Source organism: Leucopleurus acutus (genome assembly GCF_964270905.1).
Source record: "Leucopleurus acutus genome assembly, chromosome: 6".
Taxonomy (NCBI): Eukaryota; Metazoa; Chordata; class Mammalia; order Artiodactyla; family Delphinidae; genus Leucopleurus; species Leucopleurus acutus.
In genome coordinates, this window is record NC_139149.1 from 105,283,027 (window position 1) to 105,302,565 (window position 19,539).

At 37.0% G+C, this 19,539-nt stretch overlaps 1 protein-coding gene across 1 annotated transcript; it reads right to left on the bottom strand.

Moving 5' to 3' along the window:
* Window positions 1-1,130: 1,130 nt before the first annotated feature.
* On the bottom strand, window positions 1,131-14,985 carry CCDC195 (coiled-coil domain containing 195; the record flags this gene model as incomplete). Its single annotated transcript, XM_082841824.1, has 3 exons — window positions 1,131-1,308; window positions 9,684-9,930; window positions 14,724-14,985. The coding sequence occupies 3 exons, from the start codon at window positions 14,983-14,985 to the stop codon at window positions 1,185-1,187; spliced, it is 633 nt and encodes a 210-aa protein (XP_082697950.1). The 3' UTR covers window positions 1,131-1,184.
* Window positions 14,986-19,539: the final 4,554 nt, after the last annotated feature.

The following is a 19,539-nucleotide window of genomic DNA, read 5'->3' on the forward strand; positions in this document are numbered from 1 at the left end:
TGTCCCTGCTGGACATTTGAGTTCCCCTCTTTCGTATCTTTCCCCTCTGGCTGTAACCTTGCCCTATTGTACACCTGTTACAATGCTGAGAATATTGTTAATCTTAAATGAATATCATAAATAAAGGAAGCATCTGACCCATTATGTGACTTTTACCTCAGGGTATTCGTTGATTCATCCATTTCCCTTCCAGGAGTCTGTCTTGTGATTATTAAAAACCTCTCTTAGAAATAGACTGGACCATTCATACCCTTTCCTTGCTTCCCTGCTTCTTCAACTTGGCATCAGATCTGGGGCACCCTATGATTCTTAGTATTTACAATAGCGGATAGTAATCATAGCTGTTTAAGACATCACCTGGGAAGGCTTGTTTAAAATGTGAATTTCTTTTCTTGTTCCTGTCTGGAGCCCCCAGATCTGCATTTTAACACTCTGGAGATTTTAACATTAAGATATTTGTTTAAAAGGCCTACTGGTATTAGAACATGATTGCTGTAAACTTGGAGGAGGAGATGGTCTCTTGACTAGAAGTTCAGGATTTGAGGGAGTTCTGAGGTTTTCAACCCCTAAGTAATAATCATTTGAACCTTTTCCTCTCTCCTTCCAACCAGGATGAGTGTCTTTGCCATTAGCCAGCCCACAGTTACTCTGAGCCCACAATATACACTGTGGGAGTTTGCTGTGTTTGTGTCTACATGCCAGTAACACGGGATATTAAAAGACCAAGTGAGCTTGTGTCAGTGAAATATCAACACACAAATTAACTATAAGGATAATCACTGTGGCTTCTATGTTATAATCAGAAATAGAACTTTTTTTTTCTAGATTTGTTATAGTTTCAACTGGAGAATGACACATAATGGGAACAGCAGCATTTCCTGATAGCATAGCACAGATACAAAACACTTAGCATGCAACTTAATTTAATTACGTTTAATTGCTCACATGCTGCATAGAGAGACTTCCACAGACACTGCGCACCCATCAACAACAACATAAAGTAATGGCTTCCATTTCTTGGCCAAGTCCACTGACAGCTCTATTGACCCAACGCCAAATATTTGTATATCTTACTGAGCATCTTGCCAGAGGTCTTTGCAGGGGAAGACATTGACCCAGCCAGGCCTTGGTGTTCCCACATGTTGGAAATCAGCTGTTTCTTAAATTTCACCGCCTTACGTATACTACTCTGTAATGGTACTTAGCTGGTTTGTGGTCTGATTCGATGAGCATTTCAAAGAACTTGAGTCTTTGGAATATGAAGACACGTTCATGGGTAACAGGAAACTGACTGTCTTTATCTTGTCCCTAAAGAACGCAGAATAGGGAAGGAGAAATAAAACGTTTTAGTGAGCTTTTATGCAAAAACACTTACTATTTCTACAAAACATTTACTATTTTTGCAAGTCACCAAATATTGCTTAAAGTGTTAAAGGTTCACCTTAAATATATCATAATTTTTTTTGTTTAGTTGTTCAATAATAATGCATGAAAAAATATTGGAATTGGCCTTTTGATTAAACCCAGTGAATAGCGCTGATAAAACTAAAATTTAAAAATTTTGAGGCAGGGTCTGTACGTCTGAGGATTATTAGCTTGGCGTTTAAAGTTGGAGAATATCATGTTCTCTCAGGCAAACGGTCCTGCACATCAAAACTCTTCAGTTGAAATGAAGAAATTTGAGGGAATTATTTTATAATCCCAGTCAATTTGGAGTTTGCATTAATGGAATATCCATCACACCTGAGCTATAAGGGGAGAGAGAAGTGACAGCAATGACCCAGTGTTACCTGAGGGATTAAATCTTTTCATTTTGCCCACTTCTCCTTTCCTCTTGAACAGTGTTATATATAATTTTGACATAAACCAGGATAAAGTTCTCCCAGGAATAAGTCTAAAGAACAGTGTTTAAAATTATTGCCTTTTCTCTAGTTTTGATCTCTCTCTCTCTCTTTAATTAGATAAGACCATAATTTCACTGAATGGCATTCAGTGACCTGTATCTAGGGGAACACATCTGCTCCCTCCCTTGGGAGGAAGGCCAGTAGTTCTATATGGGATCAATAAAATAATAACTGCTCTGCCACTTAGCAAGCATTCACTTGACTATCCCATTTATTCTTCACAAAAACTATGAGGTAACTGCTATTATGATTCTCTTTTTACAAAAGAATAGACTACAGCACAGCTCAGACTAATAACTTTTCCAGGACCATGCTGTTTGCAAATGATGGAGTTGGGACTTTAGCCATCTGATTCCAGAGGCTGTCTTCTTAACCACTTTGCTTAGGAGAAGAAGACAATGTATTTATTTTAATGTGTCTGTTTTATCCTATCAGTAAAATATCATTTCTAAGTTTAGTTGTCCATATGGACCCTTTTCCCTAATCTTTTCAACAGCCTGAGGTTTTTTGTTTTTTTTTTTTCTTGAATGCAGGAGGAAAAGATTGGGTTTCTATGTCAAAATTAGGGAAAAAATTAAAATCCAGTCTCTAGTTTCTGGAGATCATTGGTTCTTAGAAATATTGACATTGGCATTATTCCATAAAATACTTTCTTGGTACAATAATAGAAAAGTTCATGAGCAAATTAGGTACAATGTCTCACTGATTTGAAAGCTAATTCAAACACATTGGTTCTTGATAAATCTTTGTAAGAGTCTTTGAAAGCTATTAGAAAGGAAATGAATTTACTCCAAAATTAGAGGAATAATGTAATGAGTTGTTACTTTACTAGTTAATCCCTGAGAAAGTAAAAGACAAAATAAAAAAGTACTACCAAAAAAAAAGCTTAATTCCTATTCAACAGTTCTCTGTATCTACTGGGTTTTATGCCAACCCAGCTGTTGATTTTAAGCCATTACTGACTTTCTTGCTTTAACACAATTCTACAATTGGCTCAATCTTTCAAATTAAAGTAGATTCCAAATTAGAAATGGATTGTGTTCTAATAATTTATTCATTGGCAGCTTGGAAGTTGGAAAACATTTTGCTTCAGAAAAATAATACATTATAAACATTGGCTAGGTCCCCAAACTACCGTAGAAAATAATATAAATTGAAATGGGAAAATTAATACCGCTATATTTCCCAGTTTAGCATTGCAGGTCTGTAAGCCTGTAATGGTTTAAGTGCAAAAACTAAAGCATTATAATACAGGCACTCTACAATTATAAACTATGTAAACACAAACCTGGAAAGATATCCATTAAAATCTCAGTGGTGGTTTTTCAGGTAGTGGGATTAGGGAAGATTTTCCTTTTTATACTTTTTACATCACATTAATATTTTATAATTAGCAATTTAAAAAATAATGAACATTTAGTGCTTTTATGTAACTGTATATTATATATACATAATTTTATTTAGACAAAGGGTGCATCTCTGCCTTTCTTCCCTCCTCCCTCTTTGAAAACACATGGCCATTGGAACACAGTGGTTGGATGTACACTTCTTGTTTCCATATCCCACATCTGCTCTGTCAACAGATCTTGTTGGCTCCACCTTCAAATGTTTAGAAACCACATCCAGTTATTGCCGTTGGCCAAGAAATAATCATTTCTTGTCTAAATTATTTTTTTAACCTTAAACATGGTCCCCTTGCTTTCTATATTGTTTTTCTATAGTCTTTTCAAAACTGAGCTCTCTCTCTCTCTCTCTCTCCATATATATATATATATAAATGAAAAGAGTATATTATGCATCCCAATTCACTTAGGAAAAATCCAGAATCATTGGAAAGGAGTGAAAGACCGCCCTTAGCTCTCTGCCTTCTCTCTCTGTCTCGCTTCTTCCCTTCACTGCACTCAGTGCCAGCCACCTTGCCCTTCTTCAAACACCAGTCGTGGGCCCACCCAGGCCTCTGGCATTTGCTGTTCTCAATGCCTGGAGAGTGCCCCTGCCTACCCACTCCAATCCCCTGCTCGTATCCCCAGAACTCTCTCTCTCCCTTCTTTATTCAAATAGTGAGGTATCTTCTGGCTACGATATAAAAAATTTCTTGCTCTTCAAACCCTTCATTTTTCCTTTGATTGGTTTACTTTTCTCACCATCTAACATAATATATACTTCCTGTATTTTCATGTTTATTGATCATTATGTTACAAAGGAAAAAGCTCCACATTGGCAGAGATTTTTGACAATTTTTTTCCTGCTGTATCTTCAGTGCCTAGAATCCAGCACGTAGTACACCCTTAAGATGTATTTGCTGAATGAATGGATGTGGGTAATGAAAGCATAAAAAACACTGAAAGGATAGAAAAAAACCTCATGGTTAACACTTGCCCCTCAGGAGTCCAGGGGAAGAGAGATATAGGGCTTTTCTCTTTATTAGTAACATTTTTTCTTTTATATATAAAAATATCTGGATAAAATATGATAAAAGTCTTGCAGATGAATATATTGATATTTGTAATATTAGTTTCTGAATGTTTATGTATTTTGAAAATTTTCATAAAGACATATTTTAGTAGCTTTCCAATAATTAATGGTAAAGCACATATTCCTAGCATTCCATAGAAGGACTTTTATGATGGATCCTGCTAACTTCTCCATCCTCACTGATTTCCCTACTTTTAGTTTTCTCTGTAGTCATGATTTCTTCTCTCTTCTTGTCTTTTTTGCTCTACTGGGATGACCTTTCCATTTTTCTTTGCCTGTCCTTCCTGACCCAGGTTCCTCTCTCTGCTCCTATAATAGAACTTTCTACAAATGAAACACAGTTTTCATGCTGCCTTGTAAAATTCAAATAAAACTGGCTCAACCTTTGTATCCCACATCCAGTGGGAAGTCCAGTGCTCTCTCCAATATTTATGAGAATTCTTGCAGGCCTATTAATTATGGTTACCCTTTGATTTGATTTCCTGCCACTGATGAATTAGATAACTCATTCTCTCAACAACTATATTTGTTCCATTTTCTCTTCCCCAGATAAGTTAATCGTGAAACCAGGTCCCTATTTCTTGATTTTCCTCCTTCTCCTCAGAGGAGACAAATGTGTATACACTTTTTTTTTTAACATCTTTATGGGTGTATAATTGCTTTACAATGGTGTGTTAGTTTCCACTATATAACAAAGTGAATCAGCTATACATATACATATATCCCCATATCTCCTCCCTCTTGCGTCTCCCTCCCACCCTCCCTATCCCACCCCTCTAGGTGGTCACACATCACTGAGCTGATCTCCCTGTGCTATGTGGCTGCTTCCCACTAGCTATCTATTTTACATTTGATAGTGTATATATGTCCATTCCACTGTTTCACTTCGTCCCAGCTTATCCTTCCCCTTCTCCGTGTGCTCAAGTCTATTTGCTACATCTGAGTCTTTACTCCATTCTTGCCCCTATGTTCTTCAGAACGTTTTTTTTTTTTTAGATTCCATATATATGTGTTAGCGTGTGGTATTTGTTTTTCTCTTTCTGACGTACATTACTCTGTATGACAGTCTCTAGGTCCCTCCACCTCACTACAATTAACTCAATTTCATTTCTTTTTATGGCTGAGTAATATTCCATTATATATATGTGCCACATCTTCTTTATCCATTCATCTGTCGATGGACACTTAGCTTGCTTCCATGCCCTGGCTATTGTAAATAAAGCTGCAGTGAACATTGTGGTACATGACTCTTTTTGAATTAGGGTTTTCTCAGGGTATATGCCCAGTAATGAGATTGCTGGGTCGTATGATAGTTATAGTTTTAGTTTTATAAGGAACCTCCATACTGTTCTCCATAGCAGCTGTATCAATTTATATTCCCACCAACAGTGCAAGAGAGTTCCCTTTTCTCCACACCCTCTCCAGCATTTATTGTTCGTAGATTTTTTGTTGGTGGCCATTCTGATTGGTGTGAAGTGATACCTCATTGTAGTTTTGATTTCCATTTCTCTAATGATTAGTGATGTTGAGCATCCTTTCATGTGTTCGTTGGCAATCTGTATATCTTCTTTGGAGAAATGTCTATTTAGGTCTTCTGCACATTTTTGGATTAGGTTGTTTGTTTTTTTGATATTGAGCTGCAAGAGCCGCTTGTAAATATTGGAGATTAATCCTTTGTCAGTTGCTTCATTTGTAAATATTTTCTCTCATTTTGAGGGTTGTCTTTTCGTCTTGTTTATGGTTTCCTTTACTGTGCAGAAGCTTTTAAGTTTCCTTAGGTCCCATTTGTTTATTTTTGTTTTTATTTCCTTTTCTCTAGGAGGTGGGTCAAAAAGGATATTGCTGTGATTTATATCATGGAGTGTTCTGCCTATGTTTTCCTCTAAAGTTTGATAGTTTCTGACCTTACATTTAGGTCTTTAATCTATTTTGAATTTATTTTTGTGTATGGTGTTAGGGAGTGTTCTAATTTCATTCTTTGACATGTAGCTGTCCAGTTTTCCCAGTACCACTTATTGAAGAGGCTGTCTTTTCTCCATTGTATATTCTTGCCTCCTTTATCAAAAATAAGGTGACCATATGTGCGTGGGTTTATCTCTGGGCTTTCTATCCTGTTCCATTGATCTATATTTCTGTTTTTGTGCCAGTACCATACTGTCTTGATTACTGTAGCTTTGTAGTATAGTCTGAAGTCCAGGAGCCTGATTCCTCTAGCTCCGTTTTTCTTTCTCAAGATTGCGTTGACTATTTGGGGTCTTTTGTGTTTCCATATAAATTGTGAAACTTTTTGTTCTAGCTCTGTGAAAAATGCCATTGGTAGTTTGATAGGAATTGCATTGAATCTGTAGATTACTTTGTGTACTATAGTCATTTTCATAATGTTGATTCTTCCAATCCAAGAACATGGTATATCTCTCCATCTATTTGTATCATCTTTAATTTCTTTCATCAGTGTCTTAAAGTTTTCTAGTACAGGTCTTTTGTCTCCTTAGGTAGCTTTATTCCTAGGTATTTTATTCTTTTTGTTGCAATGGTAAATGGGGGTGTTTCCTTAATTTCTCTTTCAGATTTTTCACCATTAGTGTATAGGAATGCAAGAGATTTCTGTGCATTAATTTTGTATCCTGCTACTTTACCAAATTCTTTGATTAGCTCTAGTAGTTTTCTGGTAGCATCTTTAGGATTCTCTATGTATAGTATCATGTCATCTGCAAACAGTGACAGCTTTACTTCTTCTTTTCCGATTTGGATTCCTTTTATTTCTTTTTCTTCTCTGATGGTTGTGGCTAAAACTTTCCAAACTATGTTGAATAAGAGTGGTGAGAGTGGGCAACCTTGTCTTGTTCCTGATCTTAGTGGAAATGTTTTCAGTTTTTCACCATTGATAATGATGTTGGCTGTGGGTTTGTCATATATGGCCTTTATTATGTTGAGGTAAGTTCTGTGTATGCCTACTTTTTGGAGGGTTTTATCATAAATGAGTGTTGAATTTTGTTGAAAGCTTTTTCTGCATCTATTGAGATGATCATCTGGTTTTTCTCCTTCAGCTTGGTAATATGGTGTATCACATTGATAGATTTGCATATATTGAAGAATCCTTGCATTCCTGGAATAAACCACACTTGATCCTGGTGTATGATCCTTTTAATGTGCTGTTGGATTCTGTTTGCTAGTATTTTGTCGAGGATTTTTGCATCTATGTTCATCAGTGATATTGCCCTGTTGTTTTCTTTCTTTGTGACATCCTTGTCTGGTTTTGGTATCAAGGTGTTGGTGGCCTCGTAGTATGAGTTTGGGAGTGTTCCTCCCTCTGCTATATTTTGGAAGAGTTTGAGATGGATAGGTGTTAACTCTTCTCTAAATATTTGATAGAATTCGCCTTTGAAGCCATCTGGTCCTGGGCTTTTGTTTGTTGGAAGATTTTTAATCACAGTTTCAATTTCATTGCTTGTGATTGGTCTGTTTATATTTTCTATTTCTTCCTGGAAGGTTGTGCATTCTAAGAATTTGTCCATTTCTTCCAGGTTGTCCATTTTATTGGCATAGAGGTGCTTGTAGTAATCTCTCATGATCCTTTGTATTTCTGCAGTGTCAGTTGTTACTTCTCCTTTTTCATTTCTAATTCTATTGATTTGAGTCTTCTCTCTTTTTTTCTTGATGAGTCTGGCTAATGGTTTACAATTTTGTTTATCTTCTCAAAGAATCAGCTTTTAGTTTTATTGATCTTTGCTATTGTTTCATTCATTTGTTTTTCATTTATTTCTTCTCTGATCTTTATGATTTCTTTCCTGCTGCTAACTTTGTGGTTTTTTTGTTCTTCCTTCTCTAATTGCTGTAGGTGTAAGGTTAGGTTGTTTATTTGAGATGTTTCTTGTTTCTTGAGGTAGGATTGTATTGCTATAAACTTCCCTCTTAGAACTGCTTTTGCTGCATCCCATAGGTTTTGGGTCGTTGTATTTTCATTGTCATTTGTTTCTAGGTATTTTTTATTTCCTCTTTGATTTCTTCAGTGATCTCTTGGTTATTAAGTAGTGTATTGTTTAGCCTCCATGTGTTTGTAATTTTTACAGATTTTTTCCTGTAATTGATACCTAGTCTCATAGCATTGTGGTCAGTAAAGATATGTGATATGATTTCAGTTTTGTTAAATTTACCAAGGCTTGATTTTTGACCCAAGATATGATCTATTCTGTAGAATGTTCCATGAGCACTTTAAAAGAAACTGTTCTGTTGTTTTTGGATGGAATGTCCTATAAATATCAATTAAGTCCATCTTGTTTAATGTATCATTTAAAGGTTGTATTTCCTTGTTTATTTTCATTTTTGATGATCTGTCCATTGGTGAAAGTGGGGCGTTAAAATCCCCTACTATGATTGTGTTACTGTCAATTTTCCCTTTTATGTCTGTTAGCATTTGCCTTATATATTGATGTGCTCCTATGTTGGGTGCATAACTTAAAAGCTTTTCCACAGCAAAGGAAAACATAAACAAGATGTGTATATACTTTTGATAGTCAGGGCGTAACTGGGAATTGGGAAGTAGAAATGCAGATTTTGGAGGAGGGGAAGTAATGCTCTAACACAGTAGTGCTTGACAGTGACAATCTTGTTCTGAAAGAGCCCTTGGCTTTACCCACTACAAGGGCCACTGGCCAACTTTCCTCTTAAAGATTCCCAGACTACTTTTCAAATATTTTTCAGTCCCTCCCATTTGCAGCCTGCTCATAACTCCTTAAATACCAATTCATGTGTTTTGCAGAACAGGTCAGTTTCCTCTTTGTCTCTTGGCCTGTTTGGCTTATGCCTAAAGAGTTCTGTCTTATACTCACATAAGCCCATGAAGGCGCCTTCCTCCACAAGAACAGTTCTTTCTCAGAGGGGAATTCTCTGTTCAGCTCCTAATGTAACCGTGCCTTCTCCCTGAGACGCTCTTTATTGCAGTGTTCAGTTTACTTGTGCGTCTTTGTCACCAAGTGAAAGCTTTGAACATAACATTTAGCTTTTGCAGGATCTTGGATCCCCAGAGACCAGCTCAGAGTATGATAATTAATGTTTGATTAGTAAGTGAAGACTGATGGTTCTCCACTTATTAGAGGCATCTATTAGAGGGTACCATTTGATCTCACATAAATTTCTTTCTTTTGGTTCTCAAAACAGACATAAGTACGATGGAAGTTATCTTGGCATAATAGCCTACTTGGTTTTATTACTTCCACTAGATAAGACCTGGCTTATCCAGGAGAACGTCTCAGTAGCCATCACAGCATTCAACTATAAACTATCTTGAGGCAGATTGTACATTACCTGCAACCAAAACCATGCTTGGGAAAGGCTCTTTGGCTGGAACCATTGCTGGTAAAAGAATCTGGGGCAAACATCTTTTCTTCGTTGTCTTGCTTCTTAACTGAAGAACGTGCCAGTGACTTGACTGTTCTTTGAGCTTCTAGAATTCCACAATTTGGATGTTTTTTCCCAGCTTTCCAAGGATCATTTGCAGCTAACAAATGAGTTGGTGAGGAAATGGAATAGCGTCTAACAATCATGACATTGCCTGTACAGGAGACACAAAATCCAAGTTTAAGAATTCTACTTTTAATGACATCCACAAATGGAAGATTGTGTTGGTAGTAAATACTTCATTGAAACTAACTAACCAAAGCTGTTGTTTTTAGATTATTTTTTTTTGCATAAAAGACATTCATTCATTGATTTATTTTGCAAATTATTGAGTGCCAGCCATGAGCTAGGTGTTTTTTTAAGAGATGGGGTGTGGGAGTGAACAACACAGAATTCTTGCCTGCATAAAATTCTCGTGTGGCTGACAGATGATAAACAAACAATATATGATAAAATTCAGATAGTGGTAGGTTCTAGGAAGACAAATCAAGCTGATGAGGGCTAGGGGATGGAGGCAGATGAGGAAGGGGGTCTGGAGGCTATTTAAATAGTGTGGTCAGGGAAGACCTTCCTGAGAACATAGGATATGAACAGAGAGCTGGACATACAGAGATAATAAAACACGATTTTAAAATGCAAAGAACATGAATTTCTAGACATGCAGTTCTGGAAGTTCTCCTCATTCTAGAAGAAGGTGCTCATCCACAGCCCGTCATCACTTGAATAGCCACAAATAATTGAACTGGCTGCTCCCAACTGTCCTGAAATATGTGTGTTGGCTTTAGTTAGGACAGTTGTTATGAGGATGCCTGTCGAATGAGAGATGAAAGCAAGGCAGACACATGGAAAGAAGTAAAGATGCCTTGGGACTTCCCTGGTGGTCCAGTGGTTAAGACTTCGCCCTTCCACTGCAGGGGGCATGGGTTCCGTCCCTGGTCGGGGAATTAAGGTCCTGCATGCCACAAGGCACGGCCAAAAAATTAAAAAAAAAAAAAAAAGAAGCAGTAGTAAAGATGCCTTCTGTGGGAAACAGGAGTTCTCCTGAAAGAGATTGAGAGATTTATGGCTTTAGTTTCTGAGGGCTTCCAACCCAATTTCTGTCCATAAGGGTCTGCTACTTTCCTTGAGGTAGATCCTATCTCCTTTCCTTGTAATGAAAGCACCTTGAATAAAAGAGCTTTATTCTAGGGAGTCTTGATTTGTCTGCGTCTCACTTCTAACACTGTGCTAACTGACCTGGGGCCTGTCATTCAACCTCTACTTAGACATCTAGCTATTACCCCTGGGGTTAATGACACTGACCTCAAGGGTTAGTTTCCATTTTCTGGAGCACTTAGTGAATGTTTGTTGAATCTTTATTCTTTCTCATCATAGCCTTGTCATTAACAAGCATGAAAGTATAAGAAAGTGCAGCATCGTGTTTAGGTTTTCAGAGGGCTGGAAGCACAATTTTCTCTTTTTTAAGTTTGTGGCCTGTGTCTGCAGAACACAGACAGCAAATTATATAGCCATTACAAAAAGTGGAGGCTGCCCTGGCTTTTCATAGTTTGGAAGAGCAGAAGGTCATTTTTTTTTTTTTGCGGTACGCGGGCCTCTCACTGTTGTGGCCTCTCCCGTTGCGGAGCACAGGCTCCGGACTCGCAGGCTCAGCAGCCATGGCTCACGGGCCTAGCTGCTCCGCGGCATGTGGGATCTTCCCGGACCGGGGCATGAACCCATGTCCCCTGCATCGGCAGGCGGACTCTCAACCACTGCGCCACCAGGGAAACCCAGAAGGTCATATTTTAAGCAAGAGTTTGTGGGGGAGTTTAAGTTCAAATCTATCTGAAGTAATTAACTGCAAATACTATTCATAAATTATCTTTGAACACTTCCTTTGGCCATGATATATCACTTTTATAATTATCTAAAAACAGGTTTATGACTATTGACAAACATAAAAGTTTCTGTTTAAGTGGATTATAAAACAATATCTCTATACCAAATGGTAGGAAAGTACAACAGAGGAAATTATATTTATAATAGCAAAGTTTATTGTTTGGGACCTTTACTCCAGCTTGACAGATCAGCATATAGGCTTTTGGTTTATGTCCCTGGATCACAAATAATCTGTATCCTTTAGTTTCTTATCAATAAAAGGGAAAGAATATTCCACAGAGCATCACAGGGTCATTAGCACCAATTCGAAGATCGCTTTCAAATGCACTTTATTTGCCAGCAAAGGGTATGAGCAGATTGAAGGGAATGCTGGAGTTTCCCTGTAAAGAATTGCTTCTTGCATCTTCTTTGTAGCAGATTATCTCTTCCCTAAAAGAGCCTAGGTGAGATTGCAAAGGGCAGGAGGGGTGAGGGCAATATCTCTGTAATGGACGGGTTGGATTTCATACCTACCAAATGCTGGCACACTCTTACATATATTTCCAGGAGAATTTAGTCTCAAGTGATCACTTCCAGGCCCACCTTAATTGTTCCTTCTTAAAGTGAGACACACTTCTGATTTCATATCGTTCCTTCGCAAAGAATGGGTTTATATTATTTTGTTTTCAAGAGGATCAGACGAGCTGCTTAATCTCTCTGGGTCTTGTAGCCTCAACAGTAAGAAAAGGGGATGAGCTCTAAATCTCCGCCCTAGCGGCACATTTCTAGCATTCAGTTGCAAGTAGGAATTTTGATTGATATCAGCAATATCTTACTGACTGCTAATAAAAAACTTAAACTTAAGTCAAATAATATTTTTCCGACCTATCCAGTGATATGACGACAACTGCTACCAAGTAACTCATGCTGAGTCTTACTTGTGCTACCTCATTTAATCGTCTCAGCAGCCCTGTGAGATAGATTCTATCACTTTCTCCATTTTACAAATGAGGAGAGTGATCATAAAACATGTCACATTCATAGAATCATAGAATTTTATAGCTGGAATAGGCCGTGGAAGGCATCTAACCCATTCATTTTTACTTGATAATGCTAAGATCAGGGATTTTATGTGAGCTACCCAGCACTGACCAACTATTACAAAACTGGTACTACAACCCAGGTTTCTTCATGCTCAGGCCAATGTTCCTTCTACTTATATCACTTTCATAATAGAACATCACATGTAAGACACACATAAATATCACTTAAATTAACTCAACCGGGCTTCTAAGCACAAATTTAAATCATATTTCCTTCTTTGTTTTGTTGGTGCAACTGGCAAGAGTTCCCCAAATGTCACCAAATGGTTTTCACTAGTCCTTTTCCAACTTAATGCTTATATTCTTATTGGAGGTCACCATTCAGTGCCTGAAAATGTATATTATCAGTTGTGTATTTAGCTCTTAATAATATTCAAACCTCCTTTAAATTTGATGGCATTCAGGCCCTGAATTCAGGGTTTAAAGGGTAATACTCTTTGTTCTTTAACCAGTTTAATGCTTGTTTTAGAATAGCACTAGGTATACTGAGGCCCAAATTACTTTTGCATTAGGATAAACATCATGAAAAATAGATTTGAAGGAGTTGTTTACCTTTGGAGTAAGGCAGTTGTTTTCAATTGGGAGAAATGTTGTCTTCCGGGTGACATTTGGAATGTCTGAAGACATTTTTGATGGTCATAACTGAAGGGGGAGAGGCAGGTACTACTAGTGTTTAGAAGCCAGGAAAAACTGCTGAACGTCCTTCAATGTCCGAGACAAACTGCTATAATACAGAGTTATTCAGTCCAAATGTCAAGAATTCAGAGGTGGAGGAAGCCTGGGGAAGGATATACTACACATGTCCATATCTGTTTTTTTTTTTTTCACCAGGAGAAGGTCTAACTTCCTTATAGGTTACTCTTCCAGTTTTACTAAATAACCAACAGACAGAATAGCTCAGATGCAGGGTTGTTCTTGACAACAAGGGAAAAGACTGTGATTGGAATCTGTACCCAGCTTTGAAATACAGGGACCCATACTAGAAAGAGACCTCTTTAAACAGAAAAAAACCAGCTGGCAATAGAACATGTCCAATTACCAAGCTGTTCAGCGCCTCTAAATGGCATTGCCTGAATCTTTTGACAGAGGATATTAAGCGCTTTGAGTATTTAATTATGTATATCAATTTTATTTGAAAATACTGTATGTAGGCAAGCACTCATTTAAATGAAGAATGTATTTTTTCACTCTCCTGATTTCTGACTTAATGTATAATCCTCACAGTCAAAATTCTTTCCCATAAAGGGTGAGAGATTTGATTCTTTTAGAATATATCATTGCCTTTTATTCTTGAAGTCTTCAACCTGTATAGTAAGTTGAATTATGTGCAACACATGTTCATAAAGGACAGTAAAAATTTTGTAAAATACGGATAAGAAATAATACCTACCATTTGTTGTGTGTTTGCCAGGTGCTATACTAAGCACTTAGTTTATCATTAAAGTCAATCCTCACAACCATGTAAGATAGGTACTATAACACTTCCAAATGAACAAAATGAGGGTTAAAGATTTCTCAGAGCTAGCTCTAAATCAACTGGCTAACTGGTGTCAGATCACTGGCAACCGTATTTGTCTGATTCTAATATCCATATACTTAACTATTATGCAATACTATTCTAGGTTAATAAGTGAGCACGCCATTTGACACATACCCATTTGGTGTTCCATTATGTAGCATTTAAATGCTTGAAGTGAAGAAAGGAAGAAAAGCATTACTTTTAATATGACTGATTTCCACAAATCTGTCATCCTTATCTTTCCAGGACTATCTGGAGATAGTTTCAATGTTGTTAAAATATGTTGCTTGAAGATGCTAAAGAAATTTTTTCCCTAGGGATTCAAAGCTAATCTATCAGGAGAAAAAGGATGGAACTCACCACTGTAATACCAAATTACGCAGTTATGTGAGAGGCACAATAAACCTACTATTTAGGAGATATTTGCAAAGGTGGGCACAGCCCAAAAGAGCTATGGACATACGGTACCTTGGTGTTCCCTCACAGCTGGGGCCGTACCAGTGGAAACACCACCATGAAGGGCTGCTGGAGATTGTCCAGGCACTTCTGCAAGTTTACTGAGGTCTGTGACTTCCTCCTCCTTCTCATCTCCTGATTTTCCCCCTGAGCCTGGGGTTCTCTGACTACTTGAAGTCAGTTTCATCCGGAGGGCTTGATTCTCTTTCTCCAGCTTATTGATCTCTGCCCTCATTTCCTGGATAACTCTCACGAGCTGGACATTTGCTTCCATTGCCTCTTTTCAGGTCGCTCTGGTTTGTTCCTTTAGGGAGACAGATCAACATTTGGTCATGAACCAAATGCACAATCTACTCAGTGGAGCAAGTTGATCCCGCCCATAAACCTTCCTGAACAATAGGTGTCACTCTTCTCTATGCCATCTTTCAGCATCTGGGGAGTTAGGCTGTCTAGGGAGGTAAAGGATCTCCATGACTTATTCATTCTGGGTTTTGTTTTTCAGAACAGAGCTTTTCTTTGTATCTTTCATTTCATATCAATCCACAGTTCTAGAATATTGCTTTGTGTCTGCAGAGGACACTCCAGAAATTTCCAGTGAGGAACAGAGTTTCTTGCTTCTGTCATGAACTCACCATCCTACCAGCCACTCAAGTTTTTTCTCTGTTGCTATTTCTGGGATCAGACGTCTCATAGAATCACCAACTGGCACGAGCACATCAAAACTGGCACATAAGAATTATTCCTTGTCTTCTCTGTAAAATATATCATAGTTCTGTACTTTTTGGGTAAATTATTGATTTTGACACCTCTTGATTAAGGGTAACTAGCAGAGGAAGTCATATGAATTGCAGTGAGATTATTTAAATGAGATGTTGATAATTATACCTAAATCCCTTAAGATAACTTCAAGGACCAAATAATTACTTCTCAGTAGGTTTCTATCTTATAAGCATTTTTGCTGTTATTTGGTTTCAGAGTGTTTGCTTGGGCAAATACTGCCCAGAGCTATTTTGGGAATGTAAGAAGATACAGGTTAAACATTAATCTTGAATGAGAAGAACACGCAATAGTTAACAGCTTTCATTACCTATTTCCTGAAGAGGTTTCTTTGTTGGGAATGAAAAGTACGAATCTTAGATAACATATTCTCTATAACCACTTGGAAATTCAATTAATGTTTAAACATGAATGTCTTTTTGCAATAGAGTAAAAATGATCAGATAATTTTTCATGGTGATAGTTTTCCCTGCGCATTTGTTCCCTTATGTTTTTATGTATATTGATGTGGTTTTTTTTTTTGCTTATCCTAATAAATAGGATAGGCAGGTTGATTGATCCAAGGCCGTAGGTGAGAGTGATTGGAGGAAGTATTACTCCTTTTTTATTCATACTGAATTATTACATGTATTTAAATTTTATGAAGTGTTTACTAAAAAGTCAGTCTAAAAAAACAATGTGGCTGTTTTGATATACTACTTCTATTTGTATTTAAATGAGTTTCAGTAAACGTTTGCGTGCCAAACTGGCTAGAGGCTATAGAAGTGGCTGTGGAAATATGGAATATGGAATAAGATGAGTCTTAAAGGTCATCCAGTCCAACCACCTACCAGATATTCAAATCTGTTCCACAACATCTCTGTAATGGATTATTGACCCTATATTTAAGTATTTCCCCTGTAGGAAAGTCCCCTTCCTACCAAGGTATACTACTTACTTTTTAATTAAAATTATTTATTTGGCCAAAAATTGGCCTCCATGTAGCTTGTTTCCAGTTCTTCTCTTTAGAGAGGTGATGTGACAAGCCTAATCCTTGTTTTAATGAAAATTCTTATTCCATCATGTTCCAATGAGTCTCTATTCACCAGAAGGAATATCCCAATTTTTTCAACTGTTTGTCAGCTAATGTGGGTTCATGGACCTTGGTCACTCTCTTTGAATATGTTTCCATTTGTAGAAAGGCCTCTTGAACTAGGATGTCCAGGTCTAAATGTATTCTCCTGAAGGCATCTGACTAGCCAGGAGTATACTGGCATAGCTTCTGTAAAGTCTTCTGTAGAAAATATTCCATAAAATTGGGCAGTAAAGACCATTCTTGAAATTGTATTCACTGCAACAAAGCAGGAATTGTATAACTGTTGAAACTGACAAAATAGTTATTATTTATAGACAATTTGATTGATATCTATAAAGTCCAAGGAAGTGAATAAAAAATTTTATTTTGTAATCTACTCCTATGTTACAAAATAAATACTTAAAAATCAGTAGTTTTCCAAAGTACTATTAATAACTATATAGAATAAAATAATTGAAAAGTATTCCACTAACAATAGGCTCCCCACCTATAAAATCACTCAGGAATTGTCTTTAAAAAGTTTGCAGAAGAAAATCTAGTATTTTACTGAGATAGAAAACTTAAGAAAATGGAGAATATGCTCTTGGTGAGAGGACTGTATATTTTAAGGAAATCATAATTGAATTTCTAATTTGTAGGTTTAGTGAAAGCACAAATTCTTTTTTTAAAAAAGAAATTGATGAAATCATTCTAAAGATCACCTGGAGACAATAGGCTTGAATTATGTGAAAATGAAGCATATTTGTTGGGTCTTTGCCTTATTAAGTTATTCAATAGAGTATGAAGCTATAAAGATGAAAACAGCAAATACTGGTGAATTTACAGGTAGGACAAAGTTACAGATAATTCCTAGAAGAAATAGAAATGGCCAAAAAATGTGAAAGAATCTCAATATCACTAGTAATTTTGCAAATTAAAACAATGAAATGCTTTTTTGGAAGGGGCTAACAAGCTAGCAAAGATTTGGAAAAATGAATAAAATTAATGCAAATACTACTAATAAATGACATGTCTTTTTGATAAGCAGTTTTACAATAAGTATCAAGGATATTTAAAAAATTCTTCACTGTAGACCTTTAAATTCTACCTTCTAGACTCTACCTAAGAAAATAATTATATTTAAAGATTTTTATAAAAGGATGCTCATTGTGCATTACTTTAATAGCAAAACATTGGAAATAACCTAAGTGTCCAAAAGAGGAGAATAAATAAATAAAATATGATAGAGCCTTAAAACATAATAGTATTCTGAAACTGAAAATGTTGAGTGAAAAAGTAGTATATATTATAGAGTAAAATCAAAACCATGTAAAAAGCATTAGAAAGAAATGCCCTGAAAGGAAAACAATTCCTATCTCTTTGTGGTAAGACTTTGGATGATTTTTATTTACCCTTATATGCTATAAGAATTTTAAAAAATCCTATAGTTACATGAAAGATTTCCATAATGAAAAAAATAGGTAATAAAAATAAATAATGTGAAAGAAATTTATTTAAATAATCTGACATTACATTTTCTTGGGCCTTTGTTGATGTTTGATTAAGTCAAATGGCAATTAAGTCAAATGACTAGTGAGAACTGGAATTTTTTTCTTACCAAATTAGCTTTAGTCTTTAATAGTTGTCATAGCAGTTTTAAAATTTGATATATGAGTGAAAGGTGTTCAGAATTAGTAAATTTTTATACAAATGCTAGGATTGATGGTTTTATAATTACTCATGATTCATTTCTAAGGATGTGGATGGATGTCTTGTGTAATGGGACAGGCTGGGCTCAGAGAGTTCTGCTTTAGGAACTGACTTGTATAGTGGGGTAGACGGGGTATTGGGTCCTATAAGAAGGGCGGAGAAGTGGTGAGTGGAGTTGAAGGAAAATTCCAACAGCATGCTCTGGGAAGTCCAAATGGCAAGAGGAAAAAAGTGTCTGAAGACCACGGCAGTAGCTGACAGGTAATAATCCAAGCAAGAAACTTGCTTGGCGATCCAGGCTGAAGGATGGCATAGCAGGGCGTTGTTGGCATGTAGAAGAGCTACGGCCACTGCCACTGTGACTCCCTGATGGCACTTTAGGCCTTTTTCTTGAACTACCAAAATCAGGACTGTGAGCCCTTTTTCTAGAGCAGGGACCCTCAGACCCCTCAGCGTCACCTGGGAGTGCTTGCTTAAAATGCAGGTCTATAGGCCCAACCCTAGACCCGTTGGGACTCTCTTGTGGTAGATTTGGTAAATCACATTGTAAGAAGCTCCCTAGATTACTCTTATGCATACTAAAGTTTTACGACAATCGTTCTAGAACAGTAGCAGAAATTAAAAAAAAAATAGAGGTAAAATGGAAGCCGCATACATCATTACAAATTTTCTAGTAGCCACATTAAAAAAGTAAAGAAAACAAATTAATTTTCATGTTTTCTTTCACACAGTAGCCCCAGGATATGATCATTTCAACATGCAAATAAATATAAAAATTGCTAATGAGATATTTTACATAGTTTTTCTCATGCTGTCTTTAAAGTTCAGTGTGCATTTTACACTGAGAGCCTGTCACAATTCAGACACTAATTTTTCATTGGAAATACTTGATCTGTATTTAGATTTCATCAAACTGACAGTTGAAAAGGTAGATTTGCATGCCCAGGTGGTTCCAAACAAACATACTGAGACACACTTGGGTATCAGTCAGTCATCTGTAGAGCAGCCTCAGTGATCCTCCAGTTCAATGGGAGTAGAAGGCAAGTCCCCACACGGGTCACCCATGAGGTCTGATGTGATCCTGTCTTTGGCTCCGCTCTGATTTCATCTGCTACCACTCCCTTGCTCCACCACTCTGCCCTAACCCCAGTCACACTGGCCTTTTTGGTTCCATAAACACTCCAGACACATTCTTGCCTTACGACCCTGGTCCCAGCTGTCCCTGTGACTGAAAGTGCTTCCCCTTAGATATCCACACAGCTAATTCCCTCATCTTCTACACCAGCT